We start from the raw sequence: 26,051 nt of genomic DNA on the forward strand, positions 1-26,051 counted from the left end.
GAGCGAGCGCGATGGGCGGCTCGAGTGGAGCCGGCGCAACGGCGGGGCAGGGCGAACAGGCCCTTTCAAACTGCCAATATTCCCCTCGGTTGATCAAACCACAACGGCGCGTAGCGGGAAGAGGCAAAGCGAGCGACGAACGGCTTATGTGAGACGATTGTGCTTTGAAGGCTCAAGAGAGAAAAGAAGGAGTACAAGACCGTTCTCGCATGGCAGAGAGTGCGGCCAAGGTTGTTTAGCAACAAGTGCCCGACGGGCGATCGGTGCACGAGGCCAGCGCATTCTCTGCGCTGCCCAAGGCCGTGATGCGGTCGCCCAGCGGTCTATCAGCGCATCCATGGCTCCTTGTCTGCCCTGCGCCGGTCCCAGTGCGCCCGGCTCCTGTCCCTGCTCTTCGCGACATTGTCCCCTCCACCGCACCCTTGTACCGCCGTGGCAGCGACATTGCATGAGCGGCGAGCATCACCGACCGTCTGCGCCCGGGACCGTGGCGGGAGGAGCTCGAGGAGGAGGAGGAGCGGGGCGGGCGGCAATTAATGGCGGATGATGGGCGCCTTTGCGGGGATCGTTCACATCGGATTGCCCGACAGGCGAACACTCGCAGGCGAGCTATAAATCCGCCGCGCCCTCGACCCGGTCCCCGTCTGCGCCGTGCAGCCCCTCCCGTCGACCGATACCCTCCACCTCCCGCCGTGGTCTCTGTCTTCGTTGGCGTTGCCCGCGTTCCACCACCGCCCCTCCCTCGCCTCTCGTCTACGTCCGCCTGCTTGAACCATGCCCTCTCTTCGCCGCACCCTCTCCACCCCTTCCGTCCGCTCATCGCCCTACTCCTACCCCTCCAGCTCCAGCTCCAGTTCCAGCTCAGCTGCGAATGCCCACGCGACTCGTGCTGGCCCCCACCAGCCTCGCCGCTCCTCGGGTTCCGACACGAACAACCGCCGTGTCCTCGCCGATCTCGACTGGTGGGTCGTTCAGGATGGCCAGCGCGAGTACGTTGGGCCATCGCCCGAGCAGGAAGAGTCCCAAGAGCACGGTGCGGCGGAGAACGCGCAGGTTCGCACTCTCGGCGCCCACGTCCCGTCCCCGCAAGGCGTCGACCCCTCAGCCCCCACCCTGATGCCCCTCACCACTGCCGCTCACGCCCTCGGCAGCTATGAAAGCCAGGTCCTCTCAAGCCCCTTGTGGGATCTCTCCTTCGACGGCTCCATTGGCACGAGCTCTCCCCAGGTGCGCCCCCCATCCTCGCACGCCACCCATATCCTAGCTAACCGCCAGGCACCTTCTCACAGATGATGTCTCCTCTCGCCGGTTTCGCCGCCCTCTCGGTGGGCCCGAGGACCCCTCTCCGCAGGTCTGCCTCCGAGTCCTCCGACTCGTCCGTCGACAGCTCCCCTGCCTTCAACTCGTCCTCCCTCCTGCCCACATACATGGATGTCCTCAACGGTGCTACCCCCGCGTACCCCTCCGTCTTCGCCTCTGGCATCGCTGCCCGTAGGCCCACCGGACGTTCGGTGCCCATCACATCCAGGTCTGTCAGCTACTCGGCGGTCGAGTTCCGGCTCTCCACGGCACGCGTCCACGACGACCGCTTTGAGGACATCGTCCCCTCCCCCCCTCCGTTTTTCTCGTCGACCATGGGCGACAGCGACATCGACGACCTCTTCTATGAGTGAACGTCGCGCGCGTGATAGCCCGCGTTTCCTTCGACATGTTGTGTTACGACGAAAAGTGTCGACATGAAGACACCCTTCCCCTTCCCGCACATAGCCTCCCCTTCATCGCCGTGAGCCGTTGACTAGTCGCAGGCGCATCTTCTCGACCTCTTGCCCATGGCCCTTGGTTGGCCCGTTGTAACAAGGCCCGTCGTTGGCATCGTCTGGCCCATCCAGGTCCCACAGTCGGCCGCCCCATACTGCATTACAGCCTCTCTCTCTCCACATCCACATTCCATCTCCCGTCATGGCTCTCGCGCAGGCGAGCTGCCGCGCATGCATCTCATCTACATCTCCCCCTCCATCTCAGGACACTGTAATCTTGTTGCACTTTTGTTTCACCACACATCCACACATCCCCGGCCTCGTTCAATGCACTGTTCCGTTTGCATCGTCTCTCACCTTTCACGTCCCCGCACGACCGCGCACCCTCGGCCCTTTACGACCGCCCACGACGTGATGAACGCACGAACGCCACGGCCCCCGACGCTTGTGTTTAACTGTCCATTGCCCAATTGTCCTCAACATTGTTCCTTGTCCGCTCCTCGATTGCGCCCGGCCCCATTCGTTTGGCGGCTGTGTGGCGTCCCCCGTGTCTGCGCGCTCTCTCTCCACCTCTGTAACGACTAGACATGCACTCCTCTTTCCCTGCCTGCGTCCCTCGCCCGTCTCCAGCCTTGCTGTCATCCCGCTGTTGTTGCTTTCCACCCATCCCCCCATCATCCTGCAGCTTACGCGTCACGGGCGAGAGCGCGCGTACGTACGGCCACAGCGTCCTTGCTCCGCTGCTTCTGATGTCCCCTGTCTTACCTACCTCTACGTCCCACCGACTGCCGTCGCGTAGCCGGGCCCTTGTCCGTACCTCCTCATTACGCACATAACGACCTCCGTTGCGGCGCTCGAGTACGCGTCGTGCATCCCTCGATACCTATATCCAACCCGTCCCGAACTCACCTCCATCACCCCACCCGCCTACTCACCCGCGACCCCGAAATGAAGCCCGTTGTCACACGACCTTTTACGAGAAAAGTCCCCCCGCGTGGCTGCAAGCGAGAGGGGTATTACTTCGCGTCCTCCGTACATACGTATGCGCCACATACGGTCGCGGCCGGAGCGAGAGTTGTACATACATACGTAACGCGCCGCAGCTCCCTCACCCGCCCATTGCTCCCGCGTACGACACCTCCTGCAGTCCAATCTGAGTCTCCCCGATCGACCTGTTGTCGGTCTTGTACCATCCCTGCTCGGCCGAGGTGCATCGACGTACGGTGGCTGGTCTCTAGGCTGGTCCCTCGTCTTCTTCCCGAGTGAGTCGGGTCTGTGCGCGCGTCACGACGGACGTGCGGTTCGAGCCCGTCGGTCCGTGCGGGTGTCTCGCGTGCTTGCCGGTGCCAGGACGTGTCCACTGTCGGACGCGGTGCGCCGGCCAAGCGGAACTCGGACAGCGGCCTTCGCGCCGTCGAACGTCCGCTTCCTCCGAGCTAGAAGGTGAACTCCAGATTCGCCCAGCTTCCGTCCTTCTGCCCGTACGCGTACGTCTCGTCTTCGAACGGTCCTCGACCGACGGCCCCGTCCGTCCGCCACTCTCGCCCAACGGCCCGCCGCCCCGCGCACACGCACCCGTCCCAGTCCCCGTCCCCGTCCTCGGCGCGCGCCCCAGCACGCTGCCGCCGCCCGGGCCGACGAGACGTCGCGCAAGACGTCGGCCACAGACGGCGGGAGCGCAGGTGATCGTCAGAGCCGCGCCGGCCCGTCCTACCCGCCAAATGCTCTCAAGACAGTCGTCCTGACTACCTCGGCCCTCGTCTCGGGCGCGGGGGACCTCAGCGGTACATGCCCCCGATCATGGACGGGCCCGTCACTTTGCTCCACGGGGAGGGCGCGAGGCGTGCGTAGCGCGGCGCGACGGCGGGGGCGGGCGGCGCGTCCGCGTGCGACTGCGGCGGGGGTTGGTGCTGCACGTGTGGCGGGGGCGGGGGCGGGGGCGTGGGCAGGTGGGCGGTGGGTGTGGGGAGGGGCGGCCTGGTGACCGGTTTTTGTGGAAGGGAATTGGGTGGGGGACGGCCGCCGGTGGGTTCGCCGTGCCGCAGCTTCCAGTTGTTGCGGATTGCCTGGGAGCGTAGGAGGAGCTGCAAGTGCGCGGAGAGGGGGGTCAGCGATCTGAGAGCAGACGCAAGAGGACCAAGGGGCGCACCACATCCTTCTCGACGCCGTCCGCGATACTCTTGATGATGTTGTCCACGACGGACTTGTGGTTTCCGTGCGGCTTGTCGTTGCGGAAGCGCATCATGCGCCAGACTTCGCCTTCGATGTCCCAATGAACCTCCACGATTTGCTCGTCGAGCTGCTTGTTCGACAACTTCATGCTGTGACGTTATATGCGCATTCAACATGCTGCGAGTACAGGCGGGGCACGCTAACTCACCTTTCCCATTCCTCATCTTCAACATGCATCACGTCATATGGCTCATACCGGACGTCGCCACACCACACGTGCAGCTCAAACACCGGTTTCGTCTGGAAGTCAGGCGTCTTTGGTTTTCCTGGTGCCGGCGGAAACCTCAGCACTAGCTTGAAGTCAATAGAGTTCTCTGACGGTGGTTTCCATTTAAGGCTGCAAAGGACAGGGCGCGGCGTCAGACTCTACGTCGCTCGCTGCTTAACCGCACACGGACAAGCGCGACAAGCACGCCAGACGCACATGTTTGGGTCCGTTCCGGGCGCGTAGGTGGTGCTGACGCAGGTGAAGATGAGGCCGTCGTTCCCGTGCTGGAGCGCGGGGATGTCGATGTTGAACACGCCCTCGACGCTGTACGAGTTTCGGACGTCCTTGACCTTGAACCTAAACGGCCGTATGGGCGCGCGGTAAGGCGCGAGGAGGAGTGTGCGAACAAAGGATGAAGACGTACTCGAAGGGCTGTGATTGAGCCATGCGCGGGTGGTCGCGCATCATTTGCTGGTATGGCTTGTACATCCACGACCGGAGCCGCTACACGACGCACGCGTCAGCAGGCTTTCCTGGGGGCTCGGACGCGCCGTGCGCGAACGCGGGACACGGGGCTCCGCCCGCGCGGCGCGACGCAACGAGACACTCACCCCATAACGACTTTCAAGGTTCTTGTCCATGACGTACTGGTTGTCGACGATGAGGCAGTCGAACGCCAGATAGCGCAACTTCTCCTGTGCACGAAAAGCCGAGGCGTAAAATGCGCGAGCATTGACGACACGCAGCGGAACGATGCGAAGGGGGCGAAGGCGAAGCGAACAAACTAAGTCAGCGCGAGGGTGGCGGCGGGCGAAGACGAATTCACAAACGTGCTGAGAATGTGGGTCTACGTCGATGACAAGCTCGCCGTCCACCAGCGTGTTGCGCAGCTGTTGCGCCGGGTTCTCGTGGTGGGGAAAGTAGAGCCCTTCGAGCTGCCGATAGCTGTTGTGGCGGTCGATCTGGGCGCGCGCGTGCAAGTTGAGGACGGGCGCGCCTCGCGCACAAGTGGGAAGCACTCACCAAGTACACGGTTTGCTCGCCGTCGAACGGATTGGGACAAACGAGGAGCAGGACGCGGACGCCGTCCGACTTCTCCGCCACCCAGAAGCTGAGCACGGCGTGAATTACTGCACATGGCCGCGCACGAAGGGGACGCACTCTTTCTCCTCCAGTCTGTCCAAGTCCTTGGCTGCAAAGCTGACGGGTTGGCTCCCAGGGAACCTAGACGCGAGCGGCGATTTGTGGGTCGTTATTGGGAAATGAGAGGAGCGCCACACACCGTTCGTGTTCCAAATGGCAGAGGGCGGCGACGTGCCGCTTCAGCCATCGCTCTTGTTCGGAGTGCGGAGGGATGAGGTTTCCCGGCAGATCTGGTATTCGAGGCATGCAGGGAGAAGGCGAGGACGAGTGGCGAGCGACGGGAGGAAGAGAGAGTTGACCAGAGTTAGCAGGAGGCGCAAGCATGCACACGCTGTGACTGTGCGCACGTGATCCCGAGTGCGAGGACACGTCACGCATCATCGTGACGGCACCGAGCAGTTGCCGAGGGCGCAGCCGCGAAGAACGGGGCATCTCATCGTCTGCCCCGATTTCTCAGGCCATGACGCTTATCGCACGCGCAGAGAATGAGAGGCAGAAAGAAAGCCTCATCGTCCGTAGGGGGCGAAGGGGTAGACATGCTTTTCTTCGTCATAATGTACAAGACAGGGGCAGGGGGACATGTACAATACAGCGCAAGTTGCAACACAGAATGACAATGCAGGGGGCATGCACGCGCAATTACCGGTCCTCCGCCCATTCCTAACAGGCACAGTATCCTGGTCAGCTTCGCATCTGTGACATGCGGCGAATTTACTCACGTTTTCCTTCTTGATTTGAGCCTAGAGCACACAGATATGGTCAGATATCGGACTCGATAGCGAGCCAATGGGGTGTACGCACCTCCTCCTCAGGCGTGAAGTCGTTTACGATGTTGAAGAGCTTCCGGATCTCCTCAGGAGTCTTGCCCTTAATCATGTTCGCGACCGTCTTGCAGCCGACATCGCTGGAGCGCGCATATATCAGCCTCATGCATACCACGCCGAGGATCCATGCATCGATTCCGGTACTCACAGGAGGGGCTTGATATCCAGGTAGTTCGCGGCGAGGATGATCTCGAAGAGCATCTCCTGGTCGACCGTAATGAACTTCTGGTCCCACTCGCTGATGTCGGTCGTGCGCTTGCGCGTCTCATCCTGGCTCTGCTCAGCGTCCGCAGCGGGGAGGGGCTCGCCCCGGTGGTGCTCGCAGTACTCGAGCACCTAGTGGCGCGCGCCAAAACGATAGTCAAAATGCGCTCTAGGCCCCAACATCGCCGCCACGCACCTTCTTCAGGACGCTGGAGGAGACGTTAGGGAGCGGGATGGGCTGGTCGCTCTCACCGACGTCTGTGGGTAGAAAAAGGAGGCAGGGGGGATGAGTGGCAACGACGAGCGCGATCGCAACGGCGCACACACCCTCGAGCATGTTCTTGATGAGGACGCTGCGCTCAGCGACCTCCTTGTCGACAACGAACTGCTCATTATCAGAGGTGACGAGGAGAACCATGGTGAGTTGTGGAGCGAGAGGGGTCTAGGGACAAGGGGGTCGATGGGGAGATGATGAAGGTTAACGCGGAAGGCGCAGTGGGTGCCGTCCGTCTTAGCCTTTAACTGTGCTTATATCAGCCGGCGCGTGCCCGACACCTACGCGCGCTCTTGTGGCACAACGCGCCGTCGCTTGTGCCGCCTCCTGCTCCCCCTCCTTGTCTTTCTGACTCCCCATCACCGTCCTCGGCCATGTCTTTCCAGGCGTTGTGGCGTTGTGCTGATGCCCTTCGCAACCCGTTCAGGCCCGCAGGTGAGCTCCGCCACGCACTGCAATGCCCCGGCCACGTCGCGAGCTTTCGCCTCACGCTCCCGCCCACCGCACAGGCTTGGGCTCTGTCCGTACGGCCACGAAGCACGCGGGAGGCACTGTCTCCAACCACGGCGGGTCTCCCGGAAAACGGCTCGGTGTGAAAAAGTTCTCTGGTGCGTGACGTTCGGCCGCGTCCCTCCCGCGTCCCCTCCCCCGTGCGTGTCTCACAGATGCGCGCAGAGGAGTATGTCGTCCCCGGAAACATCCTCGTCCGACAACGTGGAACGACGTTCCACGCAGGTCAACATGTACGTCCTTGTCATCTCGTCTCGGTCTATGCACGTCCGCAGTCTCATCGTATCACGTTCATGCACAGGTGAAGATGGGCCGGGACCACACGCTCTATGCCACTGTGCCCGGCTTTGTGCGTTTCTACCGCGTCCCTGGCTCAAGGAAAGACACCAAATATATCGGTGTTGTGACGAACAAGGCGGAGAAGCTCCCTCGCGACGAGACAACATACGGCCGCAGTCGCCACTTTGGATTCGTGGACCTCAATGCTTTGAATGCATCGCGGTCATGACGTTGCTTGGCCACAACACATCACCCTGGGTCAATGCTGGAGAGATGTCAATCATCCGCGGGGCCCATGTATCGTACATCTCACTACTTAAGAAATCGTAATTGCGGAATCAAGGATGCATGACTGAGTGGTATGGATGAGCGAAGCACTGTGATACTGTGGACTTCTAGTAGGTATACAAAATGAGCCGCACGTACGGGTCATGTACAGCAGGGGTAGAATTACATTATTTACACAGCAAGTTTCCCGAGACAACGTATGTGACACTGCTCACCAATTTACAGTACTGGCAAACACGGGGGACTGTGGTTCCTGCGGGTCCAGGTCGACGATCTCGACCACTTCGCGTAGTTCCGTGAGATCCGTGTCCGCCATGTCCTCCACGTTCTCGTAGTGGGGGAGGCACAGCGAAAGTCGCTTGAGCCCGTGGCCTTGCGCCTTGCGCGCCTGCGCGAACTTCCACCACTGAAGCGACGACCACGTCTTGTCGTCGACGAGGATGATCTGCTCGAGCAGCGGGCACATCAACTTGCCCGTGATCTCGTCCGAGGTGTTGAGCGCGGAGAGGATGGCGCGGCAGAAGCCTGAGTCGGTGATGCTCTGCAGGCGGATGTGGAGTGTGCGGAGGAGCGGCATGCGCGAAAGGACTTGGAGCCAGACCTCGCGCGAAAAGCCGATGTGTGGGTGGTAGTACTGCGACTCCGCAATCACAAACTCCTCGAGGAGACCGAGGTCTAGCGTCTTGGCGACCCAAAGAAGCAGCTGGCCGGAGACTGTCGGCATGTCCCCAATGTCGGACCCGTTCGGGATCGTGGCCGAGAGGTGGAAGGGATGCGCACCCGTGTTGCCTTCGAGCGTGAGGGCGCCGATGCTGGAGCGGTAGTTGACGTGCAGCTTGCGGATGTCCCGGAGTGGATGTTCGTCGCTGAGCTCGAGGGGGACCCCGAAGACGAACCGGAAGTCGCTACCGCGCTCCAGCCACACGCTCATGCGTAACTGGCAATTGGGAATGATGAGACGACTGAGGAGATCGGTGACAACCCCGGCTGAGCAGCGCGCGATGTCGATTCGTCGGAGGTTGTCCAGTCGAATCTGGCGAGGGGTCTCGCCCTCCTCCTCGAGCGGCTCGTTGATTACGAAGCGTGCTTTCAGTGTGACGAAGACTTCAAGCACAGGGCAAGAAGCCAGCATGTCCAGAAGCCGGGCGAGCTCCATGGTGATCAAATCCCGTTTCCTGCCCTTGATATATAGCTCCTTCAGGTTGGATAACGACACCGACTCCATTTGAGGGAACGAGTAAACGAGCTTCAGATGGGTTAAGCGAGGCGTTTGGCCTCCGAATATGGGGGGAAGGGCGAAACATTTGCCATCATTGCGGACTTGGTAAAGATGGAACACTTCGAGCAGGGGTGCCGAGGCGTCGATGAGGCCAGACACGAGTTGGGAAACGTTTCCAGCATCGTCATGGAGGAGCGTCCAGGGAATGTATAGCTGGCGCATCCTGTGCATGTGGGGCAAAACGCGGTCGACGAGGTCTTTTGCGTTGTCCACGGAAGCTCGAGAGTCGATAACGAACGAGAGAGGTGCGTCCACAGAACGCTCGAGGCATGTGAGGGCGGCGTCCGAATATCGGGTGCTGAGCTGCGTCCAGAGGGTGGAGCACGCGAGGGCGATTGCGCGCCACCGGTAGCATACATGGGCGATGTACGACCATGAGCAGGAGCCGAAGGAACCGTGGAGGGGACTGTCGTAGTCGGTGGTCATCTCGATGAACACGAGCGCCATAATATCCGGCGAGAGTCTGTGGACGGGGCGGAGGGAGTTGCGGTAACGCTTGAGGAGCGCGACGGAGGTGTCTATGCTCTCAATCTGGGGTAGACGGATGGGTACTGGCTACACGAGGACGGAAAAGACATGAGACCGACCTTTTCGGCGACATTGTGAGGGTCCTCGACACTACGCGGCGCACGGGGTTAACGCGGTGGAAGTAGGGAATCGGGGAGTTGACTCACTGCGGGCCATTCCATTCTGGTAGGTCCCAAAGTTCCGGGGAGAGGATGTGGTTGAGGGTGAGGCGGGCCAAGCTCTGCTGCTCGTTGGTGGACTGGGCCGGTGCGGGGACGATAGGCGGGAGAGTGGCGAGGGCGGCAGCCATGGGGTGGTGCTCGTCGAGCGGGGACACCGGATGGAAGGAGGAAGGGCGGATTGGCGCGCAGCCGAGGACCTAATATGTCGAGCCCAGGTCGGTGGGAGCTGGAGTCAATCGCGCAAAGTCGGTCGAGTCGAGTGGGCTGGAGGCCGCGCCTGCTTCTGATACGTCAGGCCCTGCGCGAACCGCCCCGCACAGGCAGCGTAGCCTGCCCGGGGAGGCGTCTGCCATGACTTGCCATTGCGGGGTATTTGGGTCCGGCAATGCGCGAGGCGCAGCTTGGCACGAGGATTACTAGTGCTCACCCGTGGCGTTGCCACGGCGCGTGCGGGCCTTTGGCCCTCTTATATAACGTGATATCGGCCAGGTATTTCAGAATTTTATACCCTGTCGGGATAGTGGGGTGTTATGTGACCCGGGCGTAACCCGAGCCAGCGCCAAACCGCTGTTTCTGGGGGTGCGCCAGTATTGGATCCTTGCGCAATTTTTCCCTACTCGTCCGCTCTTCGTGAAATTTGGTACATAGGAGGGCATGTGGATTCGGCACCCATGTGCAGAGTAGGAAGGCAAACGGGGGAGAGGGGGGAGATATATTTGCGGAACGGCGGTACCCCCGCCGCTTCTGGGGGAGGCATAGTATGTAGTCAGTTCCGCAGGGCATGCGCCCACCCCATTCAGTTACACTCTAATGCATGCCCACGCGCCGTGTGGTAGGAGTGCAATGTAGCGCCGGCTGGTGCGCGCCCCCGTGCGAGAAGGGAAGCGTCGCGGGGGGTCGGCCTCGTATAGCTGGTCCAATATCGATTATAAGCCAGTTTCGCGCACTGGCAGGAGCGCGAGCGGGTGACAGTGATTAGCGCCCTCGTGCACCACCGCGCGACGTGCAGCGCGAGTCCGAACACACCGCCGCGAGCACCGCACGCGTGTGGTGACATCTCTGTATGCACCGCAGAACACCCGTGTGCATTTTGCGTGCGCGCGAGGACTCATGTCCAAACAGGACCTTGCACCGGGTGCAGTGGCCATTCCACGATACGATGCCGTGCTATTGCCGTACCTCGCGAGGCTCGCGCGCGGGGAGTCTGCAGTGCACGCAGAGATATCGTCACGCGCGCGCGGTGCTCGCGGCGGTGCGCTCGGACTCACACTGTACTTTGCACGGTGATGCGCGAGGGCGCTACGCACTGTGGCCCACTCCGAAATTGAACACGGCCCCACTTGCGCTCGTGCACGAAAATTGAGCCAGCTGTAAAAAAAAAAATGGTATCATCGCCTCGCGCATCGACCTCGTAAACTCGGCCGAAAGACAGTCCCGACCTGGGGCGGCCTCGCAAGCTCGGCCACACAAAGGCGCCAGCCTCGCAGGCTCGGCCGGCCGGCGCACGTGGAAGCCACATGGCAAAACCTCGGTTAGAGTCGCTTATTTCGGCAACTTCGCTAAATTCGCGTATCGCTGCAAGCGACGTACGCGGCTTACTAACACCACCGCTCCCTTCTTTATAGATATAGATCCCGAGCGAAACAATGGACCGTTGCAGGCGGCGCGCGACGGAGGCCGAGGGAGAGAGTGAGCGCAGAGAACAAGCAAGACCCGAGCTGAGCTTGACCCAGCCAGCCATGGAGAGCCCGGGGCGATGATGCCATCGATGCTGCTCGAATTGGCCTCCGACCCCTCCGCGGTGCAAGTCCGCCTGCCTTGCCCGGCAGCGCTCAGCCACTGCACTACTCTTCCTGATCACGACCCCGCGCGGCCATCGTGACGGGCAAGAATAACCCTCCATGTGTTCCTCCCCGCTCGCACGCCTTCGGGATCCACGCCGGCCGCGGTTACCGTCTCGATCGCTCTCACCGCACTGACGCAGCCTCTGCACACCGCCCCCTTGCATCGCCAACCCTTGCGCGGACCGGACGAACGATACACTGACCGGAAATGTCTGGCGAAGACTTGTACTTGTCAATCACTCCCCTCAAGGTCTCGGGTATGCATGCATTTCGTGCTGTTTGCTACTGCGCATACCGTCGGCGACTCAAACCAGACTTGCAGCCATTCCCGCCGAGAGCGCGATCATCAAGGCTGGTCGCGAACTTATCGACTCAACTGCGACCTGGAAGCAGGGCAAGAGCTACCAGAAGAATACGGTAAAAACCTTCCACCGCCCCAAGGGGCCAAAGGACGGCACCGCCTGGTACGCGCGAGTGAGCGAGCACAGCAAGGAGGATGCGACCTTCGACGAATTCTGGAGCAAGCTCGGCCAGGACAAGGCGGAGAACGAGATGCAGTACGTCGCTTGATTGCTCCCCGCGTAGAGCTCGTGCGGCCGCATACATACTACATGCGTTCACGCATAGCCCCGAACCACCCTCGCTTTGTCCTGGTCTCGAACGTGCACACGGGCGATTGCGAGTACTGACGCTTTCCTGGCATGGCATAGATTCATCCCGGACATCAAGAAAGTCAAATTGGTGAAGCAGATCTCCCCTACCCAGCAAGTCTGGACGCTCTTCTACCAATTCCCGCCCCCGGTCTCTCCGCGCGTGTTCACCGTGGTGCAGACGACCTGGCTCAGCGAATCGTCCCCCAGGACGGGGTTCGTGATCCGTCCCGCCTTATCGCGTGATGTCCAGTCACTAACTGGCCCGGAGCAGCATCATTGTATCCATTCCAGTTGACGTTACGGGCGAAGAGGAATTCGCCAAGGTGGAAGAGAAAGGTGTCAAGGGCCGTTACGTGAGCGTCGAATGCCTCCAGGAGCTCGATAACGGCAAGGTCGAATGGCGGATGGCCACGTCCAGCACCCCAGGCGGCAACATACCCCAGTTCGTCGCCGACTCATCCATGGCGAGCACGATCTCTCATGTGGGTGGACCAGTTCCTAATCTCCGCCAACATCGGGCACTGCTAATTGGTAATCTGCTTCTGGCAGGATGTGACTCACTTCCTTGCATGGTTGCACAAGAATCGGCCCTCGGAACCTGCTACGACCACAGCTACCGCGGAGGCTGCACAGCCAGAGGTGGCAGCAGCCACCGCAGTTTAGACGAGGTCGTTCGAGGTGTATGCCGTGTATTCGTAGTGCCCCGCGACCGCGTGTTGTACAGGTTATCGATTCGCACAAATCTGGAGTTTCTATTCGACCTCTTCCCCCCGTTCATCTCCGATACCTTCGTCAGCAACCCACCCCTCGATGTGCCCGACGTCTAGCTTCGTGTGCCCGATTGGGTTCGTTGATGAGGCCGTCTTTACGCAAGTTCCAGGTACCTCTCAACTGTACCGGTGCGCAGGGGACAGGATCAATGGACGATCGACAGAGCGAGTGAAAGCGCTGCGCACCTTCCCAGTTCGTCACGGCCTCGTTCCAAAGCTTGACCTCGTGCTCGCGCGTGCCGCCAAAGTGCTCGACGAACGCGGGCCCGAAGACAGCGTCCTCGCGCGCGATGCTCTCGGCGGCCATCATCCGCGCGGTCGCGGCCTCGAGCGAAGTGGGTAGCATCTTGACCTGTGGGACTCCGCGTCAGCAATGAGTTCGCAAGTGCGCCATGGGTCGGGCACGCGGCCCATCAAGAGGGGAGTGTGGTTCAAGAAGGCCTGGCCGTGTGGCCTACACGTGTGTGCCGACCACAGTCGCGCATCTGGGGCGTGCAAGATCCTGACGCCCTCCTGCCCGCTCTGCACCTCGGAACGCCACAGGAGAGAGCGCACGACGCACCTTGCCCGCCTTCTTGTCCTCGAGCGTGAGCTGCGAAACCGGAGGCCCGGGGAGGGACAACTTCTTCTCGATGCCGCGCATGCCGAGAGCGAAGATCGCGCTGATCGCAAAGTACGGGTTCATGTCCGCGCCCGGAACGCGCACCTCGAGGCGCGTCGCCGCGGGCGGGACGGAGGGCGGGGCGATGATGCGCACCGAGGCCGCGCGAGAGTCGTAGCCGTAGGTGACCGCGTTCGGCGCCCAGAAGGCCTCGCCTCCGACGAGGCGTTTGTAGCCATTGATCGTGGGGACGAGCTGGGAAGGAAGGGGGGGATGTGAGTGCGGGGGCTAGAATGGCGGAAAGAAAGTTGGGGGCGTACCGTGGGCATGATGTCGGGAAGGCCGGCGAGGACACCGGCGAGGAACCATTCGCACTCTTGGCTGACGAACTTGGTGTCGCTGTATTGGGCACTCTCGCGACCAGTCTTGAGTTCGGCCTCTGACACCGCGAACAAGCTCTTGCCATTGGAGTCACGCAGAGAGACGTGGATGTGACTAAAAAGGGTGAGCAAGCTGTAACCTGTTTGGTCGGTTCTTGACGTACCCGCTGCATCCAGGAAGCTGATCTTGTCAGAACGAGAAATCTGCGGGATCACAAGACACTCACATTTCCCCATGGTTTGGCCATGAAACTCGGGACTACCCCGCGCTTCATGCCAATACTCTTGGCGAGGAATTTGAAGAGAATTGCATTATCTGCCATACGGAGGGCATCTGTATAGGCCAGTGCCGTCTCGTAGACCCCGGGCCCGGTTTCCGTGTCTGTCGGGGTTTCAGAGGTGAGACTGTCCCAGCACAAGGAAAGACGTACGATGGCCTTCTAGTGGAACCTCAAATTTGAGGCTCTCATCAAAGATGTCGTTAAAGTAGTCGCTGTTGATTTGTGTACGCAGAAGAGAATACCCATGCACTTCAAAAGAGGTCAATGTCAATTCCTGCGGCAAGCGCGCCGAATGAATGTTTACATACTGCCGGGAGTGAGAGGCTGAATGTTAGAGAAATTCTTCTGAGCCAAGGACTCAGGAGTCTCTGTCACGACTCATCGTTAACATTCATGACCCCTGTGTCCTCATGCTACGTACCTTTGAATTGGAAATACTGGAATGCATAAAACGTTAAGCCGATAATGAGGAGAGACCACCAAGGAAATTACCTCATACTCGCAGCCTGCGAGACATCTCCACCCCTTCTGTTGTGCCCTTGACACAACGGCGCGGAGCACGCCTCGGGGGTCGGCACAAATGGCTTCCTTTGTCTCTGAATCGTAGAAGGAGACAAGGAAGAAAGGAACGTTGCCCTCCCACGGGATACGCCGGTAGGTGGCAAGGTCAATGGAGGCAATCAAATCACGGTAGCCATTCGCCCGGTTCGATATCAGCAACTCCCTGGAATAGACGGCATCGTGCATGTCCCATCCGCTGCGAGTATTTGGAGTGAGTTAGCCTATGGGTCCGAGAGCGACTAGAAACGCACAAAATGACACTGCAGAAGCCAAATCCATCCGAGCTCGCCGCGCTCAGGAACTTCTCTTTGGACTGATGAGGGATTAATGTATGCCGAGCCTGTGACAACGAGAGCACATTACCATGTACTTGCCCCTCAACACGCCGTCGACTGACGTCAGAAGTCAGTCTCTAGCGTGGCGTGAGCGAGGGGCCACCAAGCAACTGACCATCGATCCCTGGTCCATTGTGAGCAACGATCGATGTGTCAAATCCGCAGTTGCGACCGACCTGCGACTTTGACCTTGATATCGTCCTTGAGCAGCGCTTCCAAGTCCGCGATGGATTTCGGCGCAATCGACGTCGGGGTGACGCCTACAAGGTTCTCTCCCGGCATGCCTGCGGTTCCGTATGTTCCCTGAGCACTTGTGAGATGGTGGTCGTCCGAGTCGAAGAGATAACGGCGAACCTGACTATGCCCCCGCTTGTCCTGGAGTATTCATCCAGGCGCCCGTTCAAGCGCCGGATCGCGATTACTTACCACTCGCTTCGATGCGCCCACCACTGCCCGCCGGCCCGGCTTTACTCTCTCTCTCTCTCAAGATCTCATGTCCGCCACCGCCGTCCCAGACGCGTCGCTTGCTATCCCGTCCCCCGTCTCCGCCCTCGCTTTCGGGCCAGGGGGACGCTCTACGTAGGCTCTGGTGAACGCCCTTCTCCCCAGTGAGTGCGCCAAGCGTCCTGACAGAAGTTCTAGACGATGGGTGCCTCCGGTGGTATAATCTGCCGTCAACAAAAGTAGTGAAAGCGATCAAGTCTCTGGGAGATGAGATATCATCCATTTCGATACACAGCCAGCACAGAAATGAGCCGGAGACAGCATGGGTAGCTTCAGGGCGCAACGTACGTCACGCCCTCAGCGATCTTCTCCCTCTCAGAGTTGGGCTGATCTTTCTTAGGTGTTTTGCCTGCCGACAGAGTCCCAGAAAATGATCCTGAGTAAAGATGATGCGATAGCTGAGATTTTCATCGGAGAAGACGATGACGATCTTCTGAACGAGGCACGCCTTTCGCATCACAGTGGTGGCCTCTCCAACTTATCCTCCTCCGAATAGCCAGCTGACTCTCAGTGACAACGGGAAAACCCTCGCCTTTAGCTCCGATTCCGGCGCGGTCGGGATTGTCGACATCTCAAACAAATCGATCTCGCGCATGAAGACACGACACACAAATGTATGCTGCCTTCTGCTCGAGTGCATCACCCGACTCAAGTACTCTCGCCCTCACAGGTATGCGGGTCTGCCAGATTTATCCCTGATCGGCCCAGCGAGCTTGTCAGTGGGGGATACGACTCCGCTGTGCTTCACTTTGACGTCGCACAAGGGATCATTCTCTCACGATTCGACATCGCGTCTGTGCCACCAACACCTGGTCAAAGTGTCTCACTTTCACCGCCCTTTGTTCTCTCGCTCTCGGTCAGTCCTTCGGGGCTTTTAGCTGCAAGCACAGCGGACGGCCGCGTCTGGATCGGAAGTGGAGGCGAGAAGAGACCAGGTGCAGCGAAGAAGAAACGAACACGCAAATGGGAGGGACTCAAGACTGACGCAGGTTCGTGGCTACAGGTCGCTGAAGGGCCCGTCGTTGCGACGTACGTGTCTTCATAACTGTCTGGAGGTTGGCGTTCACTATGCTGATACGGGCGATCTTTCAGAGCATTTGTGCAGGCCGATCGTCTGATCACCTGCACTTTGCTCGGCACTATCACAGAATATGTTGTGTCCCGGGACGCAGAAGATACCCTGTCAGTTGCAAAATCCCGAGAACGAACATGTCGTTCTCTCGAAAAGGTGAACGCCATGACTGCAAATGGCTCGTCCGTTGCTGTAGGAGGATTTGGTAAAGGAGGCAAGGGGTTTGTGGAAGTCTGGGAGATCTCGCCCACGGTGTAGTTCGCGGAGTACTATGCGAGCTAGACATGGAACAGAGTTACCTTCGAAGGCATGGGATTACCACTTGCAGGTGGACAGTCCAATCACCGTCAAGGACATGCCGGCGGAAGGGCTTTATCACCCAGTGGAATTTTTCGAGACCGAGATTTTGTATTAACACAAGTTCTAGTCTGGTCATACCCGGTGCCTGCAGATACCTGACCACTATGCGCTACCACCACTGCCTATTTCTGCTGGGTCGTCCACCACTTCAATATCCACAACGATATGATCGAGTCCATTGCTGTCACGATCACCGCCCTTCCGAAGCGAAAGCATTAGAACGAGAGAGGGGAAGCTGAAGGATTCGGAGGACGTCGTGAGGGACCGGCGAGAGAATTCATGGACATGAGGGGAGAATTTGATTTCAGACTTGCTGCCGGTCGACTCTTCCGACTGCGATACGGAACAGTAGGTCACAGAGATCCGCGTGGAACGCTCGTTCGTCTGTGCGGTCGCAATCGTAGGGTGGCAGTGGGGCTCCGCGCTAACGCAATGGCCGATGGCGACCTGGACGGAGATATCGGAACGGATGAGGACGAAGGTATTATACGCAAGGATGTTATCGCCCTCAACTCCATTCGAGCCATGCGGTGTGGAGACGGAGAATCCTTGGGCGGTAAGTAGCTGAAGGCACCAGGGTGCAACAGCTACACTGGGGTCGGTACGGTTGGTCGTGACGCAAGGAAGTGAGAGCTGACGTGTATGTGGAGAAAGATCATGGATGTTGGCGGGCCGATGGAAGACGTGGAGTTCTTTGAGCGTAATCGATGCTCTCAGGCGGGTCATCATTGTCGGTGACACGAGCACGATCCGTTTTCGCGACGTCGTGCCACCGGACTTTGGGTCAGAGAAGACACCGCCGGCTAGGAAGACCGCGCTCAGGGAGCTGGCTTGCTTCGTTAAAAGCAACGCGAAGAGCTTGTTCGGCGGGGCGCCTGTATCCGCGGTAGCGAGCACAACGAGTAGGACCTGCGGACGACTGATATCCGTCGACACACTAAGTGGGATGATAGGGAGTGTCGCGTGAATGCCGTATGGCGTTACTGAGTACGATGGAAGGGGGATGTCTCTGCCGAGAAGGTTTCGGAAGTCGGGATGTGTTGTAGCCGCAAGGGGATGAGTTCCAGACGCGTCCTTGAAGTCGCGTGGGGACATCGCAAGCAGACTGCCTTCCAAAAGTGCCGGTGAGTGTGTAGACGACGAGGAATGGGAGGGAACAAGGGGGGCAATCTTGTCGATCCCGTCCTCCCACCGCATCTGTGGCCCCCACGCAAAGATGGATTGGTCTGGGACTTGCTTCATAATCTCTTCCTGCAGCCTAAGGAACGCATGACGGCCTTCTCCGTAAATAGTAGGCATATGCACTCCAAAGATGCCAAGGAGTGAGTACGCTTCGTCTTCAACTCTGGTGGTCCGGCGAGAGGCAGCCCAGGACATACGGCAGGCAACGGTGGCGCTGGAGATGGGTGCTGAATGGGAGAGTATGTCGTGGCTGATCCCCGTAACTTGTGTGATTGTGCGAGAAAGACTGTCCTTGGTTCCAAGGAGGCGCCATCCCCTGGAAAGGAAAACTACAACCCGCGGGGCTATGAGTTCTTGAAGCGTCCATCCTCGCGTAAACCACCGACTCGAGGCGAGCTGATCCCGAGCGACGGATAAGGGATCGGTACAGCCGTGGTCATCAACGTCTGCGAGATAGGCGTAACAGACGGTGGCCTGCCGATACCATTCGTACATGGAGTTGATGGCCTCCGAAAGCTCGGCACTGCTGCTCTTGTCAATGCAGCACATGTCAGCCCATCCATACTTGTAGCCTTGCTTGCGGGCATAGAGGCAGAAGTTTTTCACTTTCGGGGGGAGCTTGTCGATGATCTGATCCTGAGACGTATCCCCTTTTGAAAAGGCGAGGGTTTCAGTTTGGATCCGAGAGAGCTGCTCGTAAGAAAGCTCGTTGCTGCCGTCCCAGACGTGTGAGAGGATAGCAAAGGACACATCTTGAGGATGGTCGACCGAGACAAATAGGCCTGTCCAAAGATCAAGCAGTCGCATAAAACTGAACCCCAGGAGACAATTCAGTATTGTGAGAACATCTAGATATCGAACTGGTGAACATACAATCGAGATGGGGATGTGAAGGCTGAGAGCGAAAGCCTGAGGATGGGTGGTGGGAGAGAGGAAGAAGCGATCGCTCTGCTGTTGTGATGACGGAGATAAGGTGGCCTGCTGTCGGAAGCATACGGCATCACGAGCGCAGCTCCTCCCACGAGCTCAATAGCAGCAAAGGCGTGACATTCGGCGGGATATCGTACATTGACAACGGTAGACGTTCTCTGACAGCGTGCATGATCAGTGTATATTCGGCCCTTCAAACAGAGATCGCATACATTTATCTGCTGTCTTCTGTATCAACAACTCTCTCACCATTTCCATGACCCCGTAGAAAGTCGCCCTGTCTTGTCCCGTGAGCTCGGATGTTGTCGCTCCAGGTACTTTTGCCAAAGCGACCCCAACAATCACCGCACGCCTGTCTGCCTCCATGACGCTCGCCTCTTCCATGGTCCATACTAGAGTGGCAATTTGCGACGCATATAGAGAGTGCAGCGTATGAATGCGCTCTGATGGTGCGCTGCCCAACAAGGGAACGATCTGCAGAGAGGGGGCGGGACGGGGAGAGGGACTACGTTGGGCTGCGATGGATCCGGAGGCGGAGGAGGCAGCAAAGGCATCGTAGAAGGGATGGTTGCTTGGAGCTGAGAAGCTTGTCAGCCCATCGTGGTCTCGTTTATGCGACTGCTCAACTCACCAAGCTGCCGACTTTGCCCAGCTGAGTGACAAGCACGACGATTCGGTCCGAGAACGCTTGTAGGAGCACGTCGGTCTGCACTCCCTCCAACTTCCTGATCGCTGTTGCGGACTGGAGCATGAGGCTGAACGATGAGTGAGGATCTCAAATGGGGGCACGGTCCTACGGACAGTGATGTGCGCGTCTGGCAGCGCGCCCGGTTCCCGCGACGCGTCTTGTCGAGCAAGCTGTGGCTGAGTGCATCCGTCTGACCTGGACAGTGACCCATCCCTGTCTACACGCATCTGCCGCAAGATTTACGCGTCGCCCTTTCGTACGCAACACCATTTTCTGCACACACGAGTGCATCTGCAAGCGTCGTACCCAACAGAGGTTCATACTACTCCGTCACACCTGTGGCTGATACCCGCACCACTCCTCGAATCGGCGAGAACGCTAAGTCATGCATGAACGAAGCATCCCCCTGGCAGCGAAGGGAAAGACGAAGGATAGCGTACACTGGCAACTGGGATGGTGGGATCTGTCTCACGCCTTAGAAGGCACCCGAAGGTTCGTCTGTCCGTACACAACACCTTCGCTTGTAACCCACATGGCCCTTCCTCAGACCCGTTCAGTGGAGCAAAACATCAGCGATATTCACCCCACATGAGACTCAACCATACATTCTGGGAGACACTTCCCTTCCTCCCACCAATTTGTGCTCCCTCCCCCTCCATTACTTCTCCAGGTCGCATTCGCAAACAACTATGAACCGGCAACAATCCTGTCCCTTTGTTCCACCGATGACTGGCTGTATGCATACTTCCCCGGAAAATCATGTCCCGGTATTGGATGCGCCTGGCGAAAAGAAGCCCAGTTGGACAAGTGGGAACTTAGGGAGTTCTGGGAGTATCCCGTCGGAAGCGGTATCGTCTGTGCCGCCTGGACATCTGCGCATCGTGAGGTATGGCTCTGTCTTCTCGTGAGAAATCTATGCCTTACGCTGAAGTGTACAGTGGATTGTGTCCGACGCAGATATTCCTAGTCGTCTCCCTCCGAAAGGTCCCTTGCGGTTGTTGCGGCGTCCGTTATGCTACTACTAGTCACGGAAAGCCACATCCTTCATGTGTACAGCCTGTCACCGATAGGGAAACCGAAAGAGTTTCGCGCGAACCTGCTTCAACCTACACATCCCCAGTACCTACCGAGATTCCCAGCTCGGTCGGTAAGCTAGGTGGAGACAAAGTGTGCGTGAAGGCTGCCATCGGGTTATGTTACCAACGTGAGTATTCTCGATGCACGTAACATTTCCCGTGCTAATCTGTGCAGAGCCCACAATTTTGGTCGCCATGCAGTCACATCTTCTACCCTCCAGAACTCGAATCAATTGTTTCCCAACTCGGGCGTTATGGATCTCAGTATAGGTATGGACATAAGTCAACCACCAACAGAGAGCTCTCCTTATCCAGAGTGGGATCTATGGGGCGAGGAGCAAACCATTTCTATCTGTGAAGTGCGCATCGAGTACAGAGCCACTTTACCCGTCAGTCATGGTCGGTTCACGGTTGAGAGATTGTGATTCACCCGTATATGAACAGCCGTCATGACTCGCCCACTCACCTCTATCGCACATCCTGGCGCTCGACTGGCAGACTTGGTTTTCTGCTGTTCGCCAATTCCTCAATCACAACCCGAATCTAGGCCGAATCTCACCCTCGTAGCAACATATTATGACGTTGGCGATTGTAAGTGCCCGTACTGTTCTCTGGAGTCCTGAAAATACTCACCTTGCCGCTCAAAGATACATCCCCACCCAAAGTAGAGCTAGCTTCTTACACTTACCAGTGTGTTGTTCAAAATAGCGGTTGGGTCCGTGTTTATCCGCGTGAAGTATTCTCATTATTGATTTGTTGTACAGTCTCTGAAGAGCGAACATAAACGCTTGTGTCAAACCAAGGTCCGTGCTTTCTTGTTCCATCAGTGATTCGGAATGGCCTGGCTGTAGGCTTCTTGGATGTCGGCGGCCTCCTGCCCCATAAGAAATCAAAGTCAAACGAAGTCACCGTGGGTGCAATCGAGATACTACAAATGTGAGTAGTAGAACAACGTTTCGCGCGGTGTGACTGATTTTTCCGTTAGCCCAGATTTGAGCACCCATGATATGTGGGAAAGTGTACCTCTTCATTCTCATGTTCAGGTTGGTACCGTGGATGGTAAGCTTATATGATCATGCTCGTGTACAGCATGCAATAACGTCGATGATCTACAGTACCCGTCAGCGTCGCCTTCTCCCCTAACGAGACACTGATATGTTGTATTTCATCCCCTCTCCTCGGCTCTCATCTTGCTGTTCAAAACCTTCCGCGGCGAGTATCTAGAGATTCGGCTCTAGCATCAAGTTCGCAGTTACATGGAGACCTATCAAGACATCTTGTCGCAGCCATTCGTTCGCGATATTCGACATCAGACGTCATCCACGCTCTAGCAATGCCAACTCTGCCACCAGATGCAACGGTGGACACCCTATTTCAAACGCTGAGCTCCATGGAGCGGCACTCGAACGGCTTGCCGGACATGTGGATAGCCGAGCTTCTAGGTGTCGCGGCGGAAGTGTACAGGTTCGAGTGGTATTCTTAATACTCGATTTTGCCTGACGTCAGATGCCTTCAGCGCCAGGGCCAAGCGACTAGAGAGAAGTGCAGAGAAAGACGTGTGCACAGCCCGCTGGCAGGTGTCTTATGAGATTGCCTCCCTTTCTGCGTGTTGCAGCGCGTTTGAGACTTGTCGTGATGGCGACATTTACGATCTTGGTGCGTTGCGTCAGTCCTGAGGTTCAGGCACGGGCTCATGCGATTGTGCAGATGCTGTGTGGCAGCTGGCTGGGATGACGGGGTGGATCATCGAGTTGGTTGAAAATCTCTTCAAAGAGTGTATCTTCGTCGGAGAGTGCCGGAACCTACGCTCCCCACTTCCACGGCCAGTGAGTGTGTTTTTGCGGCGTTCTACCACAGTCACCGATCATCGAATATGTTCAGGTTCTGCTACGACTCTTGACAGTCCCATTTTCCTCCACCTCACCCACCCATACGCGCTCGCCCACCTCCATAGTGCTCTCGAGCACGTGAAGCGTTTCCACGACCAAGTCGCCAAGCTCCCCGCGAAAGGGGAGAGCTCCCACATCGCGAAGGACGTGTTGATGGATACTACAGGAGGGTCTGGCATCGACATCCAGCTCGTTGGGCCACTGCTTTATGACATTCTCAAAGATTGCAAGAAGCTGGATGGTAAGAAACTGCGCTCCCAGCCGCGCCGAAAGAAGCTAACTCCCATCCAGCGCAGGATCTTCGCCGGAGCCTGGCGTCTTGCTGCCCAGTGCCCTCGCTGAAGCCACACGTGCGCAGCGCCGTCGACCGCATCGTCACCTCGAAGGCCATCGACCGTGCGCGGCTCTTCGTCAAACCGTCCGACCTTGCGGACGGGCTTTCACGAATAACCGTCTCGGAGCGTCCCGCGGGTCCGTTGAAGGACAAGAGCATGGATGTCGTGCGTAAGGGTATGTCATGGCGCGGCGTGGCGACGGTGCTGTGCGTGCGCTGTGGAGGTCGCTCGGACGTCGTCGGGGAGCGCAAGCTGGGTTTGAGGGCGGGATGAGCCCGTGGCAGACCTGGGAGAAGGGTTGGCAGATGCGCTGTGTATGCGGGGGTTGTGGGCTTCGTCTCCGACTGTATAGGCCACTTCGCGACATCACGAGTGGAGTATGGTGTGGTGCGATTAGTATTATGTATACTCGATATAATATACACCGACTAAATGCAATGGTAGCGTCGGGTCAGCATGACTTGCCGGTCTCCCCTTCCAGCTGTGACATCGCTAGTCGTTCCCCCTCCAGTATCGCTATCCGCTTCAGAGCCTCGTCTCGTTGCTTCTTCAGTTTCTCGATATGTTCTTCGTGCGATACTCTTCTAAACCCAATCATGGTCATGAATCCGTCAAAGATCGAGTTTTTCCGGCTTCTCCTGTGGACAACAGAGGGATGGCCTCTTGCTTTCTCGCCTCTTGAAACTGGGCCGCAACAAATTTGACGCGGTTTACTTCAAGCTCGTTGAAAGCGAGTTGCAAGACGGTGCAGATGATACCTATTGTCCGCGCTCCCGCCCATACAGCAGAAGGACCACCTAAGAAAAGGGTCTCAGTACAAGCCGATGTATGGACACTTGGAGACGTACTCCGGTAGGCACCAATTACACCTCCAGTGAAAGCACCACTAATAGCGGTTTCGGGAAGTTTGTGCATCCTCATTTGCGACCATGATGGCGTGAAGGGATGGGTGACTCGGCAGACGCATTACTTGAACTGTCCTGAGCCATGCGGAAAACGGGGCAGACCACGGCTTCACGGACACCTGGAGGCATGAAGCTCGCGTCGGCGGCGACAGCCGGAAGCTGGTTTGGGGGACGTACCGAAAAACAATGAGCCTGCAACTCCCCCATTCGTCGCCGACCGCATCGCCAGGTGGATCGCGTCAGGGTACGACTTGAGAAAGGCGTATGAGCCTGTCAGTGTACCCGCGGTGACAGCTGCAGGGCGTAATATACTGGTCAGTATCATTCACGTCGTTGAGAGCCGGGTAAACGAACTCGCATGTGAGCAGGGCACCCTTGGCGACGGTAACGGGCATGGCCGGATCCATTGCAGGACAGGTGGAGGGGGTGTGTAGACCGAGACCAAGTCGGACATGGGAGAACTGCCAGCCACTTGGCGGTCACCCACGGCCCGGTGGGCTCCCGCACGCGGCACCGTCGGCGGATGCTTGCACCTCTCCTCGGAGTTTGACCACGACCCGCCCTCTCCGCGCACATGAGACCGACTCTCCCGGCCGAACTTTGGATGCAAATCTTTCAGCGTGCCACAGACATCCCTGGAGCATACTCTCACAACAACGGGCAAGCCTTGCTCGCCTTTTCGCGAGACGAGTATGGCATCGTTATTCACAAGCGACATCGCGAAACCTCAAATCTTCTGCTGCGTCTCATACGGGTCTGCAAGACGTGGAATGCCCTCGGAACTCCCTGTCTTTTCAGGTACCTCCTGGTCAAGAGCGGGGACCATGCTATCGCAATTTCCGACGCTTTGACACGGCACGCCATGAAGGATTCCTCGTCCACTATCAGGCTCGAGCTCGCCCTAGAGGGTGTTCATCGCTGGGAGGAAAGCCACACGAACGCAATCTCTCAGATCATCTCTGCTTGCCCCAACGTCCGTGTGTTCTCGAACGTCTTCTGCTCCTGCGCTCCTGCGTTCTTCGACAATCCCCACTACATGGATACCATGGCCGTCGTTGGAAGGAGTACCAGCCTTCGGCGTCTGGAGCTCAAGTACGACTTCCGTCTCATGGACACCACAGTGAAGCCTCTCAAATCCTCACTCACGGCTCTCTGGCTGTCGCCGAACCAAACCAAGGACACGGCTGTCACCCTTCCTCCTGTCCATCTACCAGCTCTGCGCATATTGGTTGTCTCGGAGGGCTTGAAGTGGGCGGATGACCCCTCATCTTGGATACTCCCTCACCTCGACGCCCTCTGCTTGCGCGCCGTCGCGTGGGCTAAAGACGAGACTCGCTTCTTGGAAACTCATGCCCAAGGCCTGCGCCAGCTCTCCGCCGCACCTTTCAACCCCCGTCCTCTAGAGCTGTGTTCTGATCTGCTGGAATATGCTATGCCTTCAAGTAACATAGCTATTGCGACTTCGGCTTCACTCTCACCCAGTATCAAGACGTTGACAATCGCGGACGAGCGGACGGAACTACAGCCCGGCGGTGTCGGATCATTCCTACCTCTGATGTCTGGTATCTACACGGATTCCTGGAGGACGACAGGAACTTGCCCACTCTACAAAATGTTGGCTTCCTCCTCTCTCTCAGGCGCGTGGAGCGCCGGGGCCGCCAGAGAGAATGGCTCGACGCGTTCAGGGCTTTAGAGGTTACTTGTCGGCGGCGCGGGGTCGCTTTGGAGGTGTCCATAGGGGCCGAACAACACTGTGATAATGTATGGACTAGGCTCCTTCCCTCCGAACTCTTCCAGTAGCTTGTCGCATACTAGCGTGACCCCAGCCCGTCATTACCCGATTACTATCTTTGAAGTAGCCCCTACATAGCCGTTACCTATACGCATTGTTAGTGCGGACTTAATGTCCTATTACGCACAGCTTACTGAGTATTGTTTCTCGTTCTACACCCCGGGGCCCCTGTATATTTTCGGTGTCCCACCATTATCGTCAACCGT

At 58.2% G+C, this 26,051-nt stretch overlaps 11 protein-coding genes across 11 annotated transcripts; 5 read left to right on the top strand and 6 right to left on the bottom strand.

The window, feature by feature from the left end:
- Positions 1 to 774: 774 nt before the first annotated feature.
- Positions 775 to 1,673, top strand: BXZ73DRAFT_72782 (uncharacterized protein; the record flags this gene model as incomplete). Its single annotated transcript, XM_048021790.1, has 2 exons — positions 775 to 1,227; positions 1,290 to 1,673. The coding sequence occupies 2 exons, from the start codon at positions 775 to 777 to the stop codon at positions 1,671 to 1,673; spliced, it is 837 nt and encodes a 278-aa protein (XP_047883604.1).
- A 1,862-nt stretch (positions 1,674 to 3,535) lies between these two features.
- BXZ73DRAFT_86127 (mRNA capping enzyme, catalytic domain-containing protein) lies at positions 3,536 to 5,586 on the bottom strand (the record flags this gene model as incomplete). The annotated part of the gene is made up of 10 exons (XM_048024087.1): positions 3,536 to 3,841; positions 3,907 to 4,078; positions 4,138 to 4,326; positions 4,414 to 4,554; positions 4,622 to 4,701; positions 4,809 to 4,892; positions 5,028 to 5,159; positions 5,221 to 5,308; positions 5,359 to 5,421; positions 5,480 to 5,586. The coding sequence occupies 10 exons, from the start codon at positions 5,584 to 5,586 to the stop codon at positions 3,536 to 3,538; spliced, it is 1,362 nt and encodes a 453-aa protein (XP_047883605.1).
- Positions 5,587 to 5,979: 393 nt separating this feature from the next.
- Positions 5,980 to 6,786, bottom strand: BXZ73DRAFT_37129 (S-phase kinase-associated protein 1A-like protein; the record flags this gene model as incomplete). The annotated part of the gene is made up of 6 exons (XM_048017947.1): positions 5,980 to 6,000; positions 6,060 to 6,080; positions 6,142 to 6,244; positions 6,313 to 6,500; positions 6,565 to 6,626; positions 6,696 to 6,786. The coding sequence occupies 6 exons, from the start codon at positions 6,784 to 6,786 to the stop codon at positions 5,980 to 5,982; spliced, it is 486 nt and encodes a 161-aa protein (XP_047883606.1).
- Positions 6,787 to 7,016: 230 nt separating this feature from the next.
- BXZ73DRAFT_95402 (ribosomal L27 protein-domain-containing protein) lies at positions 7,017 to 7,660 on the top strand (the record flags this gene model as incomplete). The annotated part of the gene is made up of 4 exons (XM_048026770.1): positions 7,017 to 7,077; positions 7,152 to 7,250; positions 7,318 to 7,385; positions 7,454 to 7,660. 4 exons carry the CDS (start codon positions 7,017 to 7,019, stop codon positions 7,658 to 7,660), a joined length of 435 nt encoding a protein of 144 aa, XP_047883607.1.
- A 270-nt stretch (positions 7,661 to 7,930) lies between these two features.
- On the bottom strand, positions 7,931 to 9,815 carry BXZ73DRAFT_86130 (uncharacterized protein; the record flags this gene model as incomplete). Its single annotated transcript, XM_048024088.1, has 3 exons — positions 7,931 to 9,529; positions 9,586 to 9,616; positions 9,673 to 9,815. 3 exons carry the CDS (start codon positions 9,813 to 9,815, stop codon positions 7,931 to 7,933), a joined length of 1,773 nt encoding a protein of 590 aa, XP_047883608.1.
- Positions 9,816 to 11,739: 1,924 nt separating this feature from the next.
- On the top strand, positions 11,740 to 12,847 carry BXZ73DRAFT_37246 (uncharacterized protein; the record flags this gene model as incomplete). The annotated part of the gene is made up of 5 exons (XM_048017963.1): positions 11,740 to 11,788; positions 11,854 to 12,088; positions 12,242 to 12,397; positions 12,456 to 12,666; positions 12,734 to 12,847. The coding sequence occupies 5 exons, from the start codon at positions 11,740 to 11,742 to the stop codon at positions 12,845 to 12,847; spliced, it is 765 nt and encodes a 254-aa protein (XP_047883609.1).
- A 202-nt stretch (positions 12,848 to 13,049) lies between these two features.
- Positions 13,050 to 15,394, bottom strand: BXZ73DRAFT_95405 (glutamine synthetase/guanido kinase; the record flags this gene model as incomplete). Its single annotated transcript, XM_048026771.1, has 14 exons — positions 13,050 to 13,075; positions 13,141 to 13,306; positions 13,517 to 13,810; positions 13,876 to 14,050; positions 14,100 to 14,116; positions 14,163 to 14,317; positions 14,367 to 14,465; positions 14,525 to 14,584; positions 14,638 to 14,653; positions 14,709 to 14,973; positions 15,029 to 15,090; positions 15,141 to 15,169; positions 15,228 to 15,236; positions 15,289 to 15,394. 14 exons carry the CDS (start codon positions 15,392 to 15,394, stop codon positions 13,050 to 13,052), a joined length of 1,479 nt encoding a protein of 492 aa, XP_047883610.1.
- Positions 15,395 to 15,605: 211 nt separating this feature from the next.
- BXZ73DRAFT_86133 (WD40 repeat-like protein) lies at positions 15,606 to 16,946 on the top strand (the record flags this gene model as incomplete). Its single annotated transcript, XM_048024089.1, has 6 exons — positions 15,606 to 15,691; positions 15,735 to 15,900; positions 15,957 to 16,058; positions 16,117 to 16,230; positions 16,287 to 16,645; positions 16,709 to 16,946. 6 exons carry the CDS (start codon positions 15,606 to 15,608, stop codon positions 16,944 to 16,946), a joined length of 1,065 nt encoding a protein of 354 aa, XP_047883611.1.
- Positions 16,947 to 17,150: 204 nt separating this feature from the next.
- On the bottom strand, positions 17,151 to 19,037 carry BXZ73DRAFT_95406 (heterokaryon incompatibility protein-domain-containing protein; the record flags this gene model as incomplete). The annotated part of the gene is made up of 1 exon (XM_048026772.1): positions 17,151 to 19,037. The coding sequence occupies one exon, from the start codon at positions 19,035 to 19,037 to the stop codon at positions 17,151 to 17,153; it is 1,887 nt and encodes a 628-aa protein (XP_047883612.1).
- Positions 19,038 to 20,233: 1,196 nt separating this feature from the next.
- On the top strand, positions 20,234 to 23,580 carry BXZ73DRAFT_86136 (uncharacterized protein; the record flags this gene model as incomplete). The annotated part of the gene is made up of 21 exons (XM_048024090.1): positions 20,234 to 20,340; positions 20,396 to 20,404; positions 20,464 to 20,734; positions 20,787 to 20,853; positions 20,874 to 20,967; positions 20,988 to 21,052; positions 21,100 to 21,113; positions 21,146 to 21,317; positions 21,369 to 21,515; positions 21,572 to 21,639; positions 21,689 to 21,731; positions 21,752 to 21,860; positions 21,910 to 21,983; positions 22,040 to 22,388; positions 22,441 to 22,580; positions 22,602 to 22,662; positions 22,716 to 22,750; positions 22,806 to 23,054; positions 23,105 to 23,385; positions 23,412 to 23,475; positions 23,501 to 23,580. 21 exons carry the CDS (start codon positions 20,234 to 20,236, stop codon positions 23,578 to 23,580), a joined length of 2,499 nt encoding a protein of 832 aa, XP_047883613.1.
- Positions 23,581 to 23,599: 19 nt separating this feature from the next.
- Positions 23,600 to 24,460, bottom strand: BXZ73DRAFT_86153 (uncharacterized protein; the record flags this gene model as incomplete). Its single annotated transcript, XM_048024097.1, has 5 exons — positions 23,600 to 23,786; positions 23,834 to 23,945; positions 23,967 to 24,064; positions 24,173 to 24,364; positions 24,408 to 24,460. The coding sequence occupies 5 exons, from the start codon at positions 24,458 to 24,460 to the stop codon at positions 23,600 to 23,602; spliced, it is 642 nt and encodes a 213-aa protein (XP_047883614.1).
- Positions 24,461 to 26,051: the final 1,591 nt, after the last annotated feature.

This window comes from Epithele typhae (assembly GCF_022376455.1).
Source record: "Epithele typhae strain CBS 203.58 chromosome Unknown BXZ73scaffold_1, whole genome shotgun sequence".
Lineage (NCBI taxonomy): Eukaryota > Fungi > Basidiomycota > Agaricomycetes > Polyporales > Epitheliaceae > Epithele > Epithele typhae.